We start from the raw sequence: 20292 nt of genomic DNA on the forward strand, positions 1-20292 counted from the left end.
CTAGAAGCTGCTCTGTGGATGATTTATACTCTTTCCTTCAGACATGAATTTACTTCCAACTCCAAGTTTGTTCAACTAATACTTAAGAAATATTCTTGAGCTAAAATTCAGGCCTTGCCTAGATTTGTGTGTGTGTGACCATACAATGTTTTTGGAAGATACTCTTAAATGTTTAACATCCAATGTTTGTTCATCCTTATTAATCTGAGGTAGTAAAAGCAGGTTACTTTTACCTAGAAGACAACAATCTAAAGAAGTTCTGAGGCATAAGCAGTATAAATGAACGTTTCAATCTTTTTGAGGTATAATGGCACAACAGTTTTAATACAACCACCAATCTTCACAAAATAATTTTAATACTTTGTGCCTGGGCTAGCAGCATCTTGCACTGTGACATTCCTATACATACATAAGCATTTTATCCAAGTACAAATGTTAAAAGCAGAGTAACTTAAGCAATTCCCTATACAAAGGTAAATAGACACTGTAGGTTATTTTTCTTCTTGAATCATTTTTGCTGCATAGTAAATTGCAATTACATGTCAGTATAATGTTACTGATCTATAGAATACACTTTGAACTGTGAGGTATGGCAACTCCCTATGAGAGAGCTAACATGTAAACCTGAATATTTTGATTTTTTTTTTTTTTAGCTGCCATGGATGGGTAAGACAAAAAAATCCAGCATTCAAAGATCCTAGAAACTTATCTTTCTAAAAATAAAATAAAATCTTTTAGTAATCTTAGTTATTTCCTATCATTTCCATATTGGAGCATGTTTGGATGGACAAAGAAAGTAAATACTGAAGTGAAGCTAAGTTTGTTATGGAATTATGGATTAAACCAGTTATAAAAAAAAAAAATCCGCCAGGTAACTGCTCATTTACTTTACATCAAGTTGAGATCCTGATATATGTGTGTGTGTGTGTGTGTGTGTGTGTGTGTGTGTGTGTGTGTGTGTATGCATCCCAACTTTATAATTCAAGATTGCAGTTAAATACTTCTAATTCACTTGAATTACCATGGTAATTAGACAATTAGAAACCTTATATTTTCTTAAAAAGGACATGCTTAACATTTTCTGACATTACTTCTAAACTCATATGAAGCACAAAATCCCCCTCCCCCCAAAACAAATATTCTTCTGTAAAAGTTAAGTGGTTGAGAGTTGGTATCAGAAGCCAGAAGCTATCATGGTTTAACATTTCCACCATAGAGTAGATACAAATAAAGGTAACTGCTCTTTAAACACATAATAGATAAGAAATTAACATGAACTAATTAAAATTAGAAGGTAAGAATACTGCCATTCCAGTTTGAATATTTTCAATACTTGTTTCATACTTTTAACGTGGACAGTAAAGCAGTTTTCCTGCAATTTCAGTTTAAATCCTTGCCCAGATAACATATTTAATGTCTAAAATTAGGTGCTACATCACTCATACATGATTCAAATAGTCTAGAAAAAAAGTCATGATTGGTTAAATGTATTATAGGTAACTATCACAAAACATCTGTAGAAATAAAAGAATTAACAGAAATGGAACCAAACAGAAGAAAGACTAGAAGAGCTACCAGAACTAGTTGAATTTAGGTAAAACAAACGTGGGGTGTTCTTACATGAAAGAAAAATAAACTTCATGTTTTGTCCCCATTAGTACTGTACTCAAGAAGATGATAGTCCCTTTTCCTAGTGTTCAAGAGACAGTCTTTTAATATACAGTGCTGGGCAGGCACTTCAGTGACAACATAAAAATTACAGTGGTTAGAAAAAGTGGAAAATTACCAGCTTTAAATTAATAAATGACCAAATCTGTATTTTTGGCCAGACTAGAGAGGATATGTGTATTTAAGAAACTAATTTCAAAAATCTTAACTCCCTCATTTTAAAACCTAAATGTAGTATTACGAAGATTCTTTTAAGCAGAGTTTCTGCTGAATGAAGAAGCATCACAGATTATTAGGTTGCAAGAGAGGTTTTTGCTAACCTATATAGTGATCTATATACAGGAAAGCTGTGTTATCTGGCATTTTGCCAAGTGGAATTTCTGAACACAATGCAAATCTTGACTCTACTGGACTACCACACCATGACCTAATCACACAACAGAATACAAGACCACAGTGGGATTAATCATAGGCTCTTCTCAGGGTGGTAAAATAGGGGAAGAGAAAGGAATCAGAAGAATACCACCTCAGTCAATAGGAATTAACTCTTAGTTAATAAAACAATTTTAATTCATTTCCACTCTCCTGCTATGCTGGATAAAAAAAAGCTTTTTTACTGTATTATATTACATTGTAGGGAGGAAAGCAAAACAAGTAACTTGGTGTAATGGGTTACCTTGCATAGTACCTGATGGTACCAAGGGAATGTATGGAAATCATTCCCATCAGTAAAGCACCTCAAGAGAGGACTGAAAAATGAGATATAAAGGAGTTTTGTTTGTGCTACCCTAAATCAACTATAAAAAGTTAAAAACACTCCTCTCCTCCCTCATGGCGTACTTAAAATAGCAAAAATGTTTTTCTTAGAACAATCTTTATATGTATAAATAAAAATATGGAGAATTAAGGATCCATAAAGTGACTTTGTTAATGCAAATTATGGGGGAAATTTGGATTAACTCAATGTAAAGAATTAAAACACTAATTTTAAATACAATGAGGTTTCCCACAAACCACTTTCCCCAATAAATGCATCTTCAAGAAAAGCTGCTATCTGAGCCAGAACAACCTCACAGACTCATTAAGACAACATAAAATGAAGGAGTAAATATTTCACATTAATAACTTACTGAGGTTTCTTTAAGCCGCAGACTCTGTTTTAACTAATTTGTGATTAAAAAGAAAAATAAATTACAAAAGAACGTTAAAAACTTTTCACCGTTATACATACTAATTTAGAGGTCGTGAAGATTTATTTTTTTATTTTTAATTTTTTAATAATGCAAGGCACTTTTCTCTTTTGGGCTTCATTTAGAAAAAAAATAGTGCTACATTGGTTATTATATTCTATTTTGAACTATTTTGGACAGAGAAAAAATGGGGTAGGCAACTCTAAAAAGAACAAACACAACATTTGGCTGTTAAGGAAAAAAGGAAAGTCACTCAAAGTCTAAAACTCCTTGTTTTTTAGCATCTGGTATCACAAAGCAAAACATCTTCCTCTGTTCATTATACTTTTTTTCTTTAGAATAAACAAATTACGAAGATAATAGGAATAGAAGCAATACTTGGATCATGTTAAAGTAAGAAGAGTTGGCTAATGTCATGATTCAAAGATTATTAATAAGGGATAAAGAAGTTTAAAAAAATAAAAGGGTAATGAAGCTACTGAATTATACTAAAACAGGTATGTGGCAGATTTCTGCATTTGCTAATGTTTCCATAAGAGGTTCCATCATAAAAGTGAACTGTAAAATTATTTTTAAAATGTAATATATAGAACACAAAATGAATTTTTAGCAAACTTTAGGAAATTCTCGTTATAAATTACCCAGATTTTATAAACAAATCCCCCCTAACTTGCATTTTGTTTAAAGTAATAACTTTATATCATACAAATAAATTTCAAGTATGAAAAGTGCATTATTGCAATAATACCTCTTTGCAAGTCCAAAATTCTTGGTTTATAATAAAACTGTAAAGTGTAAAAAAAAAAAAAAAAAAGAAAGAAAGGAAAAAGAAAAGAAAAAAGGAGTAAAACCATCAGTGCCATCTATTGCAGAAGTCCAACATCTTCTTAAAATGTTGCTCAACAAGTTGCAGAGAAACACGTCTGGAAGCAACATATAATTGAAAAAAAAAAAAAAAACTACTTGTATTTTTACCATTTTACATTATTATTGTCTCTAGTATTTTCTCCTTCCCAAATAGAAATTCACATCCTCTGTAATCTTGCTCTCGAGTCAGCCATTTTGTGCAGTTGCCACTTGCATGTTTCCAAAATCATCTTCTTCTTCATGTGTTCTCTTCAAACTGCCTAAAAATTATTGCATGAATATAACATATAATGGGAACTTAAATAAGTCCAACTGCTACAATGTTAGATCCAGTAAAAATTTCATTTTCATAAATGTAGGGATATTCACTAGAATTCCATAACTGAATTTTTAGTGAATGTTAGTAAATTCTTCTGTTACCCAAACAATTTTATATCTTCATGACAGGATATATTTCCCCTCTTGAGAATTAACTATGTCTTAGATATTACAAATAACAATCATTAATACTTATTTATTTACTTACTTATTTTGGGGGGGGGGTGGCGGACAGAAGATCCGCACTGAGAGCAGAGAGCCCGATGTGGGGCTCGAACTCACAATCTCTTGTGTGAGATCATGACCTGAGTGGAAGGCAAAAGCTTAACCGACCGAGGCACCTAGGTGCCCCACAATCATTAATTTTTAAAATATCTTGAAAACAGAATTTTTAAAGAGATAATGGTACCTAAATGTTTGGTTGCCAAGTTTGTTTTTTAGGCACCATAAACCTGTGACTTCGAACATAAAATTTAAGAGATTAATTTTGTATTTTTGAGATATGATTATCTTTTTGCTTTCATAGACACTGCTGAAAATATTTTTCCAGTGAAGCTGTGGTTTGATTACCAAGAAGTCTAAAACTAAGAGAAAGGATGGGATGTCACAGAGCAGATTTTATTTTACCTACTCTTTACATCAAAGTCTGCTAGTACAGAAATTTTCCACATAGAATCAAAGTTCCCCCTATATGGCCAATAGTTATAGTCAAGAAATTTGAGTCTCCATGGAGGAAAACTTAGGGGAACAATTAAAATGGTAAAGGGTCTACTGTGTTATCTGCCTAACAATGGCACAAGCTTAAAGTTATGCCCAAAAGGTTGGGCTAAATCATGGTAATAATGTTGTATCAGAGGTTGGATTCTAACATGAAACTAATGTCTCACTATAAGATCAATAAAATAATGATAGAATATCAAGGCAATGGGATAAAGAAAATATGCTAGCCATAAAGCTAAATACAGCTGGTCTAGCTGAGTTTCAGATGAAGTGCTGAACTTGGATCTAAAAGAGGTAAGAAACATCAACAACTAATGCAAGCAGAAAGTGAGGAGGTACAAATAAAGCTCTAGAGTATAGGAATTCCAAATAACTAGGGATTGGAGGAAGATTAAGTTAATCATCCTTTCTCTTGAGTAACGTGTGAACTAAGTTTTTAAGGGTAGAGAGACAATGTGATGCACTCTAGGTGGAGAAAAGAAGACACAAATGAAACCATGAGTTCAGTTTTCTGGAATGCATATATAAAGAGGAACTCTGAGAGACACCAAGATCAGAAGTGCCTTTACTTACTATGACACTCTATGTTTTCTTCTGTAGGAATAAAACCAATGAAGGCTTTTGTACAGGAAAAATACATTAGAACTATCTTTTATGAACTATCTTCTATGAAAATAAATCTGGCAAGAATGTACAGAATAAACCAAGTTAGAGTTTGGATAGGAGGCCAATATGAATCTGAAATAGACTGAGATTGAGTAAAAAGGAAAGGATACAAACAAGGGTAACAAAGGTCTTGGAGAAGAAAGATAAAGTTAAAAGATTTTGACAGCATGCTTGGATCATTAACTTTGAAAATAATGGAGAGAATACTCTGAAAAAGGGAAGAAAGGGAGAAGGGACTGAAATATTGATGACAAGAGAAAAACTGGGGTGGCTCACATTAGTCATCCTATTTAACTTGAAACATGCTTTCACTTATTTAACCATCTTTTATTTTTAGTAAGATCATGGAGTGTACTTAAAGCCCCTTCTCCAGATCCCTCTTACTTTAATCTTCGCAGCAGGTACACCACTTAAAGACTTAAACTAAAACGAAGTAGAAATGTGATCTTCTAACTAGCCTATTCTATTAACCAAGTACAGTGGTGTTTACACAGTAGAAGCTCAAAATAATACACATGTATTCAGTATAAAATTAAAATTTACAATTATCTTGTTTTAATTCAATAGTCTACCCCAAGTTTTCTAAACAATTTAAATTGTTCAGTATAACCAATAAAGAGCAAAAGATGCTTTCTACCTTTCATACCATCATCTCTCTCCCCAACCTTCTCCAAAATGAAAAAACATCCTTACCTGTGGGTCCAGAATGAACGGATAATGACCTTTCTATCTGGAGTGGTGACATCATCTGTATGGTTAATTTTGCTAGGTAGATGGCTTCATATTCCTAAAAAAGATTTAATTAACTTGAATATACATTTAAATTCTTGGGTACCCAAAACAGTGGTTACCATGTTCATTACTGGTATTCTTATTGATACTGAAAAATCTGGTGCCATAATTGTTGTAAGAGAAATACAGGTTTAAAATTCTGACCTCATAATTTTGCATTTACTGATGAAACTATAAATCAAGTCAAGCTAATTGCTTGCACTAGGGTATCATACGTTGAACTGCTGGTGTATGTTCTCTGCCACTGGGGCATTAGCTATATGATCTCTGACTTCCTCTGTTAAAACACAAGCCTTTGCGGTGTTAATTACATGATGACTAAGCTCCTCTGTTAAAACACACACACACACACACACACACACACCACAAACCCAAACAAGCAATCTCATAAAATGACTAAGAATAAAATGAAATAAAGTTCAATAAAGATAAAATGTTTTTGTAGAATATTTTATTATTTTTTTAATGTAACTTATTACTCCTTTCTCCCCATTTCACCTTAATACTGTATTTTGGAGAAGTTATTTGTTTAATATTTATTTTTGAGAGAGTGTGTGCACATGCAGGAGGGGAAGAGGCAGAGAGAGAGAGAGAGGCAGAGGATCCCAAGTAGGCTCCACACTGATAGCAGAGAGCCCAACATGGGCTCTAACTCATGAACTGCGAGATTATGATGACTTCAGCTGAAGTCAGATGCTCAACTGACTTAGTCACCCAGGCACCCCTTTAAAAATGAGACTAATATAAGGCATTTAATGGATTCAAATATGTATTTGATTTTCTGATCCCTTAAAATGAATAGTCCTCTACCTCCAAACATGGAAGAATAAAGGCATTTCTATCCCTCTCCTCTGATAATAGAGAACACCTCATTTGATGAAACTAGGAAACAACCATAACCGTAAATATGAGAAGAATGAAAACTAAAGAAATAATTACCAAATAGGTCAGAATAGTGGTTACCTTTATAAAAGGAGAAAGAGTGTCTGTGATTGGGAAGGGGCATCACAGGGCTTTTGAGATCCTAGCATAGGTTCAGTTTCTTGACCTAATGGTGGTTACATGAATGTGTATTTACATTTTATGCATTTTCTATATGTGTATTATATTCCACAGTAAATTAAAAAAAAAAAAAATGGAACCAGACAAGCTAGAACACAAGATGCCTGACTGCAAAAATCAGGCAGAATGGGTACACTTCAGAGTTCTCCAAAGAAATATGGTGTGCCTAAGATAAAACTAATAAGCCTTTAAATAGTATGCTGATCAGGAAATGTGAGTGGGCTGTGGGATGAGGTAGGGCATATCAGGGAAAATGTGAATGCCCACACATGATATTTTTGCAAGAAACAGGCTATATGATAGTAAGGTGAAGTATGAAACCAAGTATCTGATCTTAGTTAAAAATAAAACCTTAACCAGTAATTCTCCAAGTCTGGCTATACCTAAAGATCACTGGAGAGGTTTCAAATACATATATAGGGGCATCTGGGTGCCTCAGTTGGGTAAGCATTCAACTTCAGCTCAGGTCATTATCTCAGGATTCATGAGTTCAAGTCCCGCATCAGGCTCTGTGTTGACACCTCGGAGCCAGGAGCCTGTTTCAGATTCAGTGTCTCCTTCTCTCTCTGCTCCTCCCCTGCTTGTGCTCTGTCTCTCTGTCTGTCTCTCTCTCAAAAATAAAAAAAAAACTTAAATATTAAGTCTCACCCCCAGTGATTCTCACTTAATTGGTTTAGCTTAGCTTCCTCTGGGTGATTCTAACATGCATGAGGTGTTCGTCAATCTAAATGAGAAAAACCTGTGACATGGGGTGGGGGGGCTCTGCTTCCTACTCCATTGAGTAGTCATACCACCAGAGAAAAATGTTCCCGCAACTTCACTGTTGGGCAAATAGCTGATCTAAGAAGAATACTTCTAATTCAAAGATGACCTATAATCAAAAAGGAACCATTGTAGGTTTTTTAACATAAAGATGTCACAAGGGGAAAAAAAGCAACATTATAAACCAAAAGTCATATGAAGAACACAGCATGAAAATCACTCCATGGGGGCACCTAGGTGGCTCAATCAGTTAAGTGTCTGGCTTTGGCTCAGGTCATGATCTCACTGTTTGTGGGTTTGAGTCCCATGTCGGGCTCTGTGCTAACAGCTCAGGGCCTGGAGATGGCTTCAGATTCTGTGTCTTCCTCTCTCTCTGCCCCTTCCCCACTCACACTCTGTCTCTCTCAAAAATAAATAAAACATTAAAAAAAAAACAAAACGAAAATCACTCCATGAAGCAAATGAACATGATTAATTCTCCATGAACTCAATGAGAATATGACATTTCTGAAATGAATACAAAGAAGAGATAAAAGGACTCAAGGAAGAAATGTAGTAATGAAAGAGATGACATATCAACTCTCAAGGTCAATGGGTTAATAATAAATATAATAAATTCAACAAAGAGAATAGACCATACTATCCATTTCTGGCATAATATCAATTTCCTCTGTTCTCCTGGAATTGCCCAGACAGCAAATATGCTAGACTTTAGAAAACAAACAAAATCCCCCCTAATAACCCTAATTTCCCCTCCAGCTGTCATTTCTGTTTTCCCCTTCAAAGCATAATTCCTGCAACTATCTATTCTTGCTGTTCACATTCCTCTCTTCCCATTTTTCCCTGAATGCTGAGCAATTAGGCTTATCCTTTGACTTCTGTTTGTCAAGGACACCAATAACCTCATGTTCCTAACCTAATGTTAATTCTCAGCCCTTATCTTATTTGACCTATTATCAGCCTTTGTAGGATCATTCCCTACTTCTTCAAACACTTTCTTCACTTGACTTCTCAAACAAGCCACCCTGATTTTTTTTCCTATCCCATTGGCCATTCTTTTCTATCTTTTCTGCTAATTCCTCATCTCCCCACCCTCTACATGTTGGAGTGCATCAGGGTTGTTTTGGAACTTCTTCTCTATCTACATTCCCGTAGTGATCTCACCCAGTCTCAGGGCTTTCATTGGCATCTATATAATACTAATTAGATATATGGTTCTTTCCCCTGAAGTCTGGACTTTGATGTGTATAACTGCCTACCGCCTAACAGCCCTCTCAACCTTAATGTAACCAAAACCGAACTTGATTTTATTCCCCTTAAATCTTCTCATGCAGTTTCTTTCATATCTTCCATAAAGGCTTAGATTCATCTTAATCTTCTCTCTTCACATCCAATCCATCAGCAAATCCTGTCAGCTATACTGTCAAATCCACAATGTGATCTCTTCTCACCTCTTCCCTTGCTACCACTTTTGTCCAAACTAATATTTCTTTTGAATGTAGGGATTTAGGAGGTAAGGGCAGAAGCAAGTATTCCTAATACCCATTAGAATGCTATTGCAATAATGCAGTCAAAGGAAAATTAAGGGAACAAGCCATGCAGATGTTTGGGGGAAAGCATTCTAGGTGGGGGGAATAAGGGCGAGTGCCTTGAGATGAGAACATGCATAGTATTTTCAAGGAATTGTGAGAAGGTCAATGTGACTGGAACATACATAGTAAGCAAATGAGATAGTAGGAGATTAGAACTGAAAGGTAAAGGACTGCAAGTGTAAGGCTATAAAAGTCATTGTAAATAAGGCCTGTGGCTTTTAAGTGGAGGGATAACCTGTAATAAGATTCTGGCTATTCTGCTGAGTAAACTGTGTTGAATATAGGATACTGTAAATTTCATAAGAAATACATATATTCTACAAAAAGAAAGATTAAAAAAATTTTTTTTTAAATGTTTATTTTTGAGAGACAGAGACTGAGTGGGAGCAGAGGAGGAGCAGAGAGAGAGGGAAACACAGAATCCAAAGCAGGCTCCAGGCTCGAAGCTGTCAGCACAGAGGCCGATGCAGGGCTCAAACTCACAAACAGCGAGATCATGACATGAGCTGAAGTCGGATGCTTAACCGACTGAACCACCCAGGTGCCCCCAAAAAGAAAACTTTGAAACACTGGAGGACATAAAAATTGATTTGAATAAATGGAATATATTCTTAGAGACAAAGACTAAAAATGTAAGGTATCAATTCTTTCTGAACTGTAAACATAGTTATAAAATAAAAAATATAGAGCTCTTTTCAGTAAAGTTCACACACACAATGTTAAAACCTTGCCAGGAAAATTCTAGAAAGAACATTAATGAGGGAATCTTGAGCTATACCATTAACTGACTTATATAATATCATAGTATTTAAAATTGTTTGATACAATTGCAGCAGTAAGCAGAGCAATGTAATAGAACACAAAGTCCAGAAATAGGCCCAAATATAGATAAGAGTTCAGTATATAATAAAAATAGCATTTCAACTCAGTTGGCTAAAAATAGGTTCCTTAATATATAAAGAGCTCTTATAAACCAATGAGAAAAATATCAATAATCTGATAGAAAGATGGGCAAACCACTGGAGTTGCCACTTTTACCACCATGATGACAATGATCAGAAAAATCTGATAAAATACTTTTGGCTATTGGTACTGAATGTGATATTGGAAAAAAGGTACTTCTAGTTTCCTGGTGGCTTACATTATTTAAGCCTTTTAAAAGACTACGTGATAACATCAAATTTCAAATGCCTCTGACCCAACAATTCCTCTCTCTACATATGTATATATCTTACAGGCATATTCACACATGTAAACAAAGATGTACCTACCAGGATACTTTTCCCAATATTGTTCATAATCATGAAAGACTAGAAACAATCTAAAGGTTTATGTATAAGGAATTAATAATATAAAGTTATGATGCATATATACATATATGTATATATACATATAAAAATGCTGGTACAGTTGTATATATATTGTTGAATTTTAACCATAAGTATATATAATACCATATATATATGTTGAATTTTAACCATAAGTATATATAAGTATATATTACTTTTTTAAATAAAAACATCAATTTAAAAAGACAACGTTTTTACACAACAGGGTTAAAAGGCAAAGAAACTTATTTACTCCTGCATAACTGGATGGAATGAGTAAGAAGACATCCTTTAATCCATAATTTTCCTTTTTGGAAAAAATTAAATAAACTAGTTTAATCAGATACCTCATAGGTTTATCTTACTGTCTTTTTAGTTCATCTTCTAGGCACCAACAAAATTTGAAACATGGAAAAAATAAGGCCTATAAAATAGAAAATAAAATATAAAAGCTTCTATACATAGTATACTTAGAATCAAAACTCTTGTCTGTGTACAATCAAAATAGAGGGAAAAAAATGAAATTTCTAACAATTATTTTATCTTACATTTAACAATGTGCCTTTAACCCTTTTTTCACAGTAATAGCAGCTTTTAAGAAAATACTTTTGAGTGGCGCCTGGGTGGCTCAGTTGGTTAAGCATCCGATTTGGCTCAGGTCATGGTCTCATGGTTTGTGAGTTTGAGCCCAGTATTGGGCTCTGCACTGACACTGTGGACTCTGCTTGGGATTTTCTCTTTCCCTCGCTCTCTCTTAAAATAAATGAATTAAAAAAAAAAAAAGAAAAGAAAAGAAAAAGAAAAAACTTTTAACTGGAAATGTAAACTTGAATAAAAAATCAAATTAGGGGGTGCCTGGTTGGGTCAGTTAGAGGAGCATGCAACTCTTGATCTCGGGGTCCTGAATTCAAGCCCCATGCTAGGTGTAGAGATTATATTTAAAATAAATTTAAAAAGTTAAAAAATAATAATAAAATTAAATAAATAATTAGATTATGGCAATTTTTAGGTATTTAAAGTAAATTCTACATTTAATCTACATGGACGTAAGAAAATGAATTATCCTATTTTCTGATACCTTAAAGAGGAAGAAGAGACAAGTTACCTGAAGTTGATGGACAAATCCAGCATTAGGATTAATACAAAATCTTCTTTCTTGAACATAAGCAAATGCATCTCTGAAAACAAAAAAAGAAAACTAAGGTGATGTTATTATTTCATGAATAATCTCACTTTTTTCATAATTTACCTAAAATAAGAACTTATCCCAAAACTTTACCCAAAATAGGAAATCATATACAGCTTTTACTACAGAGAGGTGGAGATGTAGAGGAAAAATCGACAGCATGGTCAGATGAAATATCACAATTCCGCTTATTTACCAGCTTGTGTTCTAAGGGAAGCTGCTCAACTTTCTAAACTTTATTTTTCTCATCTGTAAATTAGGGATTATAATAATTCCTATCTTGATAGGCTACTGTGAAGATGGAAGATATAAGTGTAAAGCACCTTTGTAGAGCATCTATCACACAGTACATGCTCAAAATATTACCATTGTTTAAACAAGGAGAACTATATCTACTCCCTTGTGTTGTTGTAAGGCTTAAATGAGATAAAAGAGCCTAGAATAGTACCTGCCACAGACCCAATGTATGGAAGCTATTTTCACCATTATTATTATTACTGACAAGACACCAAATAATAAAGAGAATATATAAAACATAACGTCTAGCCAGCATTTATCTTTTTCAATTAAATAAATGAAGGATTTGTGTTCAAATAATATTAAGAATTGACACTTTAGAGAGACAGAGTGAGAGTGTGCGAGCAGGTGGGGGGAGAGGCAGAGGAAGAGGAAAAGAGAGAATCTTAAGTAGGCTCCACGCCCAGTGCAGAGCCCAATGTGGGCTTCGAACTCACAACCCTGAGATCATGACTGAGCCAAAATCAAGAGTGGAACACTCGACCAACTGAGCCACCCAGGTATCCCTAGGAACTGACACTTTTAAGAAATTTAAACACAAAGGATACCAAACAAATTAAACAAGCATTTGAATGTCTAGTATGTATTAGTCATGTGGATCCAAGGCTGAATACAGCTCAAATGAAGAGACTAACAGAGAACATGATACAATGATGGATAAGTTGATACAGGCATATCACACAAAGTTTCACTGGCCATGTTAAAAATTATTAAGGATCAGAAACCTTTGAGAGCTTTTTGGGGGTACGGTGATTTTATGACCAGATTTATCTTTTGAAAAGTTCACTCCTACTGTAGTGCAGAAAAAAACGGACTGGAGAAACAAAAGGATACATAAAACCACTAAGAAGGCTACCATTGGAAGAGTCCAGGAAAGACATGATTGGAGCTTGAAGATTAAATGATGATGAAGAGAAAGATAAAGTGACAGATTCAAGGTATATTTTAGGACATAAAACAGGTTGGTAAAGGGTCAGTTTAGGAGGTAAGGAGTGAATGACAAGGAGGTGTCAATGATTACAAGATTTCTAACATGTACAAGACACACTAAGAACAGGAAACACTACACTGACCAGTTTTTTCTTTTGTTCCGGGGCACTCTCTCTCTTTTATCTAGGTAGTATGCTTGGAAAAGTTGATTCTGGATAAGAAAGACTACACTGAATTATGAACAGAAGATGAAACAGTGCCTAGGTAATTTTTCACCCAACTATTGTTAAAGGAAAACGTAATAAATTAGCCTTTTATAATTTCTTTTTTTTTTTTTTTTTTTTTTTTTTTTAATTTTTTTTTTTCAACGTTTTTTATTTATTTTTGGGACAGAGAGAGACAGAGCATGAACGGGGGAGGGGCAGAGAGAGAGGGAGACACAGCATCGGAAACAGGCTCTAGGCTCCGAACCATCAGCCCAGAGCCCGACGTGGGGCTCGAACTCACGGAGCGCGAGATCGTGACCTGGCTGAAGTCGGACGCCTAACCGACTGCGCCACCCAGGCGCCCCAGCCTTTTATAATTTTTTTAACGTTTATTTATTTTTGAGAGAGAGAGAGAGAGAGAAAGAGAAACAGAGTATGAGTGGGGGAGAGGCAGAGAGAGAGGGACACACAGAATCTAAAGCAGGCTACAGGCTCTGAGCTGTCAGCATAGAGCCCGACTCAGGGCTCAAACTCATGGACTGTGAGATCATGACCTGAGACGAAGTCGGACGCTTAACCAACTGAGCCACCCAGATGCCCCTAGATTAGCCTTTTAAACAAGGGAAGCAATAAACATCTGTGTGTACGAGTTTGTGTGTGTGTGTGTGTCTAAGTTTTTAAACTCAGACTGAACAATTCTCTAGTAGTAAATAATTACTTTTCCAAGGGTTATTTCCAACTGTAACTATCATGGCTTCTTAAAATAACATTTAGCACTAGTTCCCTAAAACCACAAAATATTAGCCTAAAGTATATCTACACAAGGTACAAAGGTTAAACGACTAAGCATGGAATATAAGAACCTGCCTAATCAAACATGACTAGATGACAAAATGAAGAGAATATCAACTTCAAACTCCCAAACTGTTTCCATTAAGCTTCATTTTAATGAGAATTTAAATTGGCTAGGTTTCAGAGTGCTTTCTTACCTGTACTTCATTCCAAATGTTTCCATAATGTATGCAATAACAAAGGCAGCACTGAAGAGGGGGAAAAAATTTTAGAAAAAAATAGAAAACACAACTCATTAATTAAATGCTAGAAAAAAAAAGATAATCTCTAACTTCATACCTCCTGGAGATCCCTGCATTTCCATGGACAAGAACTTTTCCTGAAAAACAAGAAATAATTACTCTGACAAAATCTATTGATCTATCTATCTAATTCAGCAACTAAAATATATTGAAACCATGTACTATACCATAGTAAGATAAATCCTTTCTTAAACGTTTTATGTTTTATACATACCATTTAGATACTTATTAACTTTCAAGTTTTACAATTTATATTACCTTGTAGACTTTGAAATTAAAGACATTTAAAGCTGACCCAGAATTCAAAAATGGTTGTATAGGGTTACTTAAGAAAGCCTATCCAAATGAAACAAGGAGTTGGGAAAAAACAAATTTGGGAATAGTCTATTACATACAATTCCAACTTCCATACCCTTCATTTAAGACAAATGGTAACTAAAAAATTAACTATAATACATAATCTCCTGAAAATAAACACTGGCTACATAAAGAAATTACTATTTACCTCCAGTCTGTAAGCTTCCATCAATAAATTCTTTAGTCTGAAGGCAAAAGACATGTGTTTTAATAAAACATCTGGAGTAATATAAGCATAAAATACACAGAATAAAAAATTATTGAAAAAAAATTCCAGCTAATTTATATGAATACAAATCACCTTAATTCAAGAATTTCCAAAATGCTACAAATGTGACTATTACAATTTTTTAAAATTATACAGGAGCTAAAATTTAATTTGAATTTAATAAATTCAAGGTGTGATTTCTCAGATATTTAGCGATCATAAAATGGTTTTAATAATAAATTTTCTTTAAATATAATCCCACAATTTTCAGTCATAACAAAGTAAAAGTAGCATGGGAAAGAATTAGTTTCATTATTATTAAGTTTTAGAACCATAATTAAGAGGTCAAATCACAAATTCTAAATATTAAAATATTTTATACCTACCATGGGAAAATAACGTATTATATTTTCAACTGGATTATCTGCAATATCCAAGACTAAATATCTGAAAATAGAATATTTTGTGATAAGCACACATTCAGATAAAATTCTATGTATAAAAAAATTTACAAAATTTCTTGGCAACCAAGAAAATAATGCAAAACAACTTTCAAAGTGTCATATGCCCAAGAACTGGGTCATAGATTTTATATTGCTTAAATACATACATAGTATTTTTAAATGCTTCAGCCTTAAATAACAAGTTAATATTTCTCTGATATTTTATAGTATAAAAAATCTATCTGGTTAAAACTGTAAAATCCCAAGAAGGAAGAAACTTTCCTCTATATCAGAGTGGACCTAGAATATAAAGACAAAAAGTGTCTATTCCTTATTGTTATTCTTCTATTTCTACTAACTTCCCCATGGACTAGAAGATTCTTCTCTGAGTGGCCCTGTGACCACTCCTCACAACCCTATATAGGACGATTCAGAGTAAGCCCAAAGTCTCAAAGAGAGGAAGGTAATCAAAATAGAAGTCTGATGGAGCCAGAATGATGGGAGTCAAATATCCATTGCTTGAACTAACCCTCAGTAGAGCAAAAAAAAAAAAAAAAAAATCAACCAGGAGACCACCTGTCCTACAATTTTACACTTTGGAAAACACTGAAAATAAGATATTACTCATATGCTAGGCTTATTTTATTTTGTGAAAAACTTCCATTTCTAACCTACCCAAGACTACTTGCTTATTAATACATCATAGTAATTAAGATACAAAATTAATTTTTAAAGTCAATATTGCCTTAAAAATTACAGTTCTTTAGCAATCATTTAGGTGGTTAACAACTTCAGTAAATTCAGGGTTTATCACAGAGAACCCAAAACTCAGTATCCAAGGATAATCCAATGTAAAAACCAAAAGAATTCTGACAATGGCTGTCTCCTCAAGTGATTTTGTAGACTGAACTGTTACATAAAACACAGCTTCATAGAAAAAAAAGTTAATTCAGCATCAATCTAACATGTTTTATTACACACCATTTTGAGTGTCAAAAACTATTAGCAGAACTATCAATCTATAAGCCAATATTCTAAATCTAAGGAGAAAGAATTCTTCCATTAGGATAAAATAGCTGCACACAGGACATTTTGGTACTAAAAACAAAAACACAAATTAGAAATGTATAGGATGGCATTTTAAAATATCACACTGTAATTTTCTTTAATATATGTAAGTCTATATGTGTGTATGAATAATACACATATGTATGATAGAGTAAGATTTACAAGGAACATGCCAAAATGTTAACTAAAGTGTTTTCTCTGGGTTGTGGAATTGTGGATGGTTTTATATTTTTCTTAGTGTCATTCTGTATTTTCCATAGTATCTATAAAGAAGAAGGATTTCTTTCACAATTAGAAAAAAAAAATTCAATCTATTTTATTTTAGAATAGAACATCTCTTTGTTAAAATAAGTTTTTAGGGGCACCTGAGTGGCTCAGTCAGCTAAGCATCTGACTGCGGCTTAGGTCATGATCTTGCTGCTCATGAGTTCAAGCCCGGCTTCGGGCTCTGTGCTGACAGCTTGGAGCCTGGAGCCTGCTTCAGAATCTGTGTCTCCCTCTCTTGCCCCTCCCCAACTCATGCTGTCTCTCTCTCTCTCTCTCTCTCTCTCACACACACACACACACACACACACACAAATGAACATTAAAATTTTTATAAATTTAAAAAATTTATAAAATTTTAAAAAGTTTTTATTAACTGAAAAATATGTACACATGGTAAAAAATTCTAACAATATAAAAATATTTGCAATAAAAAAGTAGGCCCTTCTACCAGACTCTAAATTTCTCTTCTCTGAAGCAACCACTGTCAAATTTCTGGTGTGTTAGTCTAGAAATTTTCCATGCATATACAAGAACCTATGTCTAATGTATGTATTTTTAAACACATTGAGAGTATATATACACTTGGTTGTACACCTTGCTTTTTTAATAAATCTTAATGATTATTCCGTATCAACACAGAAATATTTCATTCTTTTTCATGGTTATAGGATTCTATTGTACATTCACACTATATATATATATTTTTTTAATTTTTTAATTTTTTTTGAGAGAGCGTACACACAAGTGGGGGAGGGGCAGAGAGTGAGAGGGACCTAGAATATGAAGAAGGCTTCAGGCTCTGAGCTGTCAGCACAGAGCTGGATGTGGGGCTCAAACTCACAGAGTGCAAGATCATGACCTGAGCCAAAGCTGGACGCTCAACTGACTGAGCCACCCAGGCACCCCTACACAATATATTTCAGAATGTCCTGTACTGATGGAAAATCAGGTTGCTTTCATTTTTACAATCAATCAATCAGAGAATTACAACAATATGTTTTTATATAGATACACAGTATCTCTAGAATATTTGAGTTAATAGTAGCTGCCTCCCAAGAGAGAAGCTGGAGCTTGGGTTTAGAGGAGAAAAGAGACATACTTTATTTACACACCTTTTTTGCACCCTTTTTTATATCACTGTAATATATAGATTTATTTTTAAAATAAAGTTAAAATAAAACTAAAAACCATTAGATGCTCAACCACACTCATTAGAAGATAAACGAGAAAGGCAAATTAGAACTACGTGAGACATCATTTTTACTCTAGAAAATTGGGAAAAATTACAACTGTTTTACAATTTGTCTTAGAGATACCAAGGAAATAGTCTCTTCTCATTCACTTCATAGTGGGAATGTAAACTGATACAACTCATTGGGGGGCAATTTGCAACATCAATTAAAATTTTAAATGCTCATATTCTTTGATGCAATAATTCCACTTCTACACTTTATCCAACTGATATATTCACACATGAATTAAATGAAATGCATGGGAATACCTGCTATATTAGCAGACTGGAAACAATCTAAATACCCAACAACAGGAGACAGACTGAATAAATTTTAGTATAGCTATTCAATGGATTACTATGAAACTTTAAAAAATCAGTGCAGCTCTCTAAGTAATAATATGAAGCAATCTCTAAAAGTAAATTAAAAAAAAAATCTTTAAGCCAGTGTAAAAAATAAAAGTTTATCTGTAGGACTGTTTGTATATACAACATAATCCTGGAAGGATAATCAAAGAGTAACAGTGAATGCTTCTAGAGGGGAACTGGCTATCTAAGGCATAAGGATAGGGAAACTTTTCAGTATACTGTACATGCTTTTGAATCTTTAAAATTCTGCATTATATGATTTAGTTACTTATTTAAGAATTTAAAGAAGTTTATTTTTTAAATGATATACCTATATGAGCATCCTTATAAAACAGATATGTACAGAAGTCTGCTATAATAAAATTAACTTGAAATAAAAATACATGTTTGCTACCCATAACATTTTAATACATCATAACCATAATTCTTACCTAAATAATTGTTGAAAGTTTGGTTTAACAAAGTTTGCTTCAATATTTTGTCTTATGCATATTATATGGGTTATTCCATATTTCTGTAGAATAGGTAGCTATAAAAAGAGAGGGACAAGGGAGAGAAATAGTTTAAAATACAAAACATCACCTTGCTGTAACATAGGTGTTTGAAATACACAGGACTGAACATTAAAATTACATAGCCACATCTGAGCTTTAGGCACAGGGTATTAAAGCTAATTTTACAATAATTTACCTGAAGTGATAGGTAAAATATTTCAATGATTTAAGATTAATATATACTACATATGCTCAAAAGGCTAATAAGATTATTTTACATCCATAATTTTAGGGCTTGTTGAGACCTTAAAGATCACTTATTTGGTAAACAATACTATATAGTGGTTAAAGGCTTTGTAGTCATGAGAATCCCAACCTCTATCTTCCAGCTCTACTAATGACCTGAGCTCTGTGGTTCGGTACTAACCTTTCCACTGAGTGGTTAGATGAATTACATAAGATAATATATGTAAGGAATTTGGCACAGTGCCTGGGGCACATGGCAAGCGTTCAGTAAATGGTAATTACATATACTGACTACAAACTTTATTCTTTAGAAGGGACTGCTAAGACATAAACAATTATTGAACATCACTGACATAGTTAATTGGAATACCAGGGCCCAAATCTCCCTGCCTCTCTCAGTACACTTTTTCTGATACAAGCCAGAATTAACTTATACAGTTCACAGACTAAAGTTTCAGTTTAAAAATTTTTCTCAAGTTAACTGGCAACTCCAAATGATATTATATTCTGTGGTGTCTTTTGGCTATACATTTAAAGCAATTTAATGTGACATTTAAAGCAATTTAATATATTAAATATATTAACATTTAATATAAGATGTTATATACATATACTATATGTGACGTAATACATATATGTGTTATTTTAATAGAATGTAAATTCCAAGAGAACTATGATTTTGTTCACAGATTCATATTAAGTATGTATAACAGTGCCTTGAAAATATTAACTGTTCAACAACTATATGTTTGTTAAATATATTTAACAAATCATGCTGGCATGAGGAATCAGAATTCATAATTTTGAGTTTTCTATGAAACTTTTCAGCTTACGCTCATATATTTAATTCCCACTTTCTGCATTAAATAGTCCGGAACAATAATACTAATAATCCATCAGAGAAGTCAAAGAATAATTTATATTTGTTATG

At 33.6% G+C, this 20292-nt stretch overlaps 1 protein-coding gene across 3 annotated transcripts in view; it reads right to left on the bottom strand.

Annotated features, from left to right (window-relative positions):
* Nucleotides 1–294: 294 nt before the first annotated feature.
* Nucleotides 295–20292, bottom strand: part of STYX (serine/threonine/tyrosine interacting protein) — a 37778-nt gene continuing 17780 nt past the window's right edge. For 2 of the 3 annotated variants that reach the window (XM_047079646.1, XM_047079644.1), the window contains 8 exons: nucleotides 19053–19150; nucleotides 15630–15690; nucleotides 15184–15220; nucleotides 14716–14755; nucleotides 14574–14624; nucleotides 12071–12143; nucleotides 6123–6216; nucleotides 295–3985 (listed from right to left, as the gene is read on the bottom strand). In XM_047079646.1, the coding sequence (XP_046935602.1) occupies nucleotides 3912–3985; nucleotides 6123–6216; nucleotides 12071–12143; nucleotides 14574–14624; nucleotides 14716–14755; nucleotides 15184–15220; nucleotides 15630–15690; nucleotides 19053–19150 (528 nt within the window). In that variant the 3' untranslated portion in view covers nucleotides 295–3911. The remainder of the gene's footprint in view (nucleotides 3986–6122; nucleotides 6217–12070; nucleotides 12144–14573; nucleotides 14625–14715; nucleotides 14756–15183; nucleotides 15221–15629; nucleotides 15691–19052; nucleotides 19151–20292) is intronic. The other variant, XM_047079645.1, reaches the window with a different exon arrangement.

This window comes from Lynx rufus, unplaced genomic scaffold (assembly GCF_022079265.1).
Source record: "Lynx rufus isolate CCGP_SWC_20201006 ecotype Redwood Valley unplaced genomic scaffold, mLynRuf1.p SCAF_17, whole genome shotgun sequence".
NCBI classification, from domain to species: Eukaryota; Metazoa; Chordata; class Mammalia; order Carnivora; family Felidae; genus Lynx; species Lynx rufus.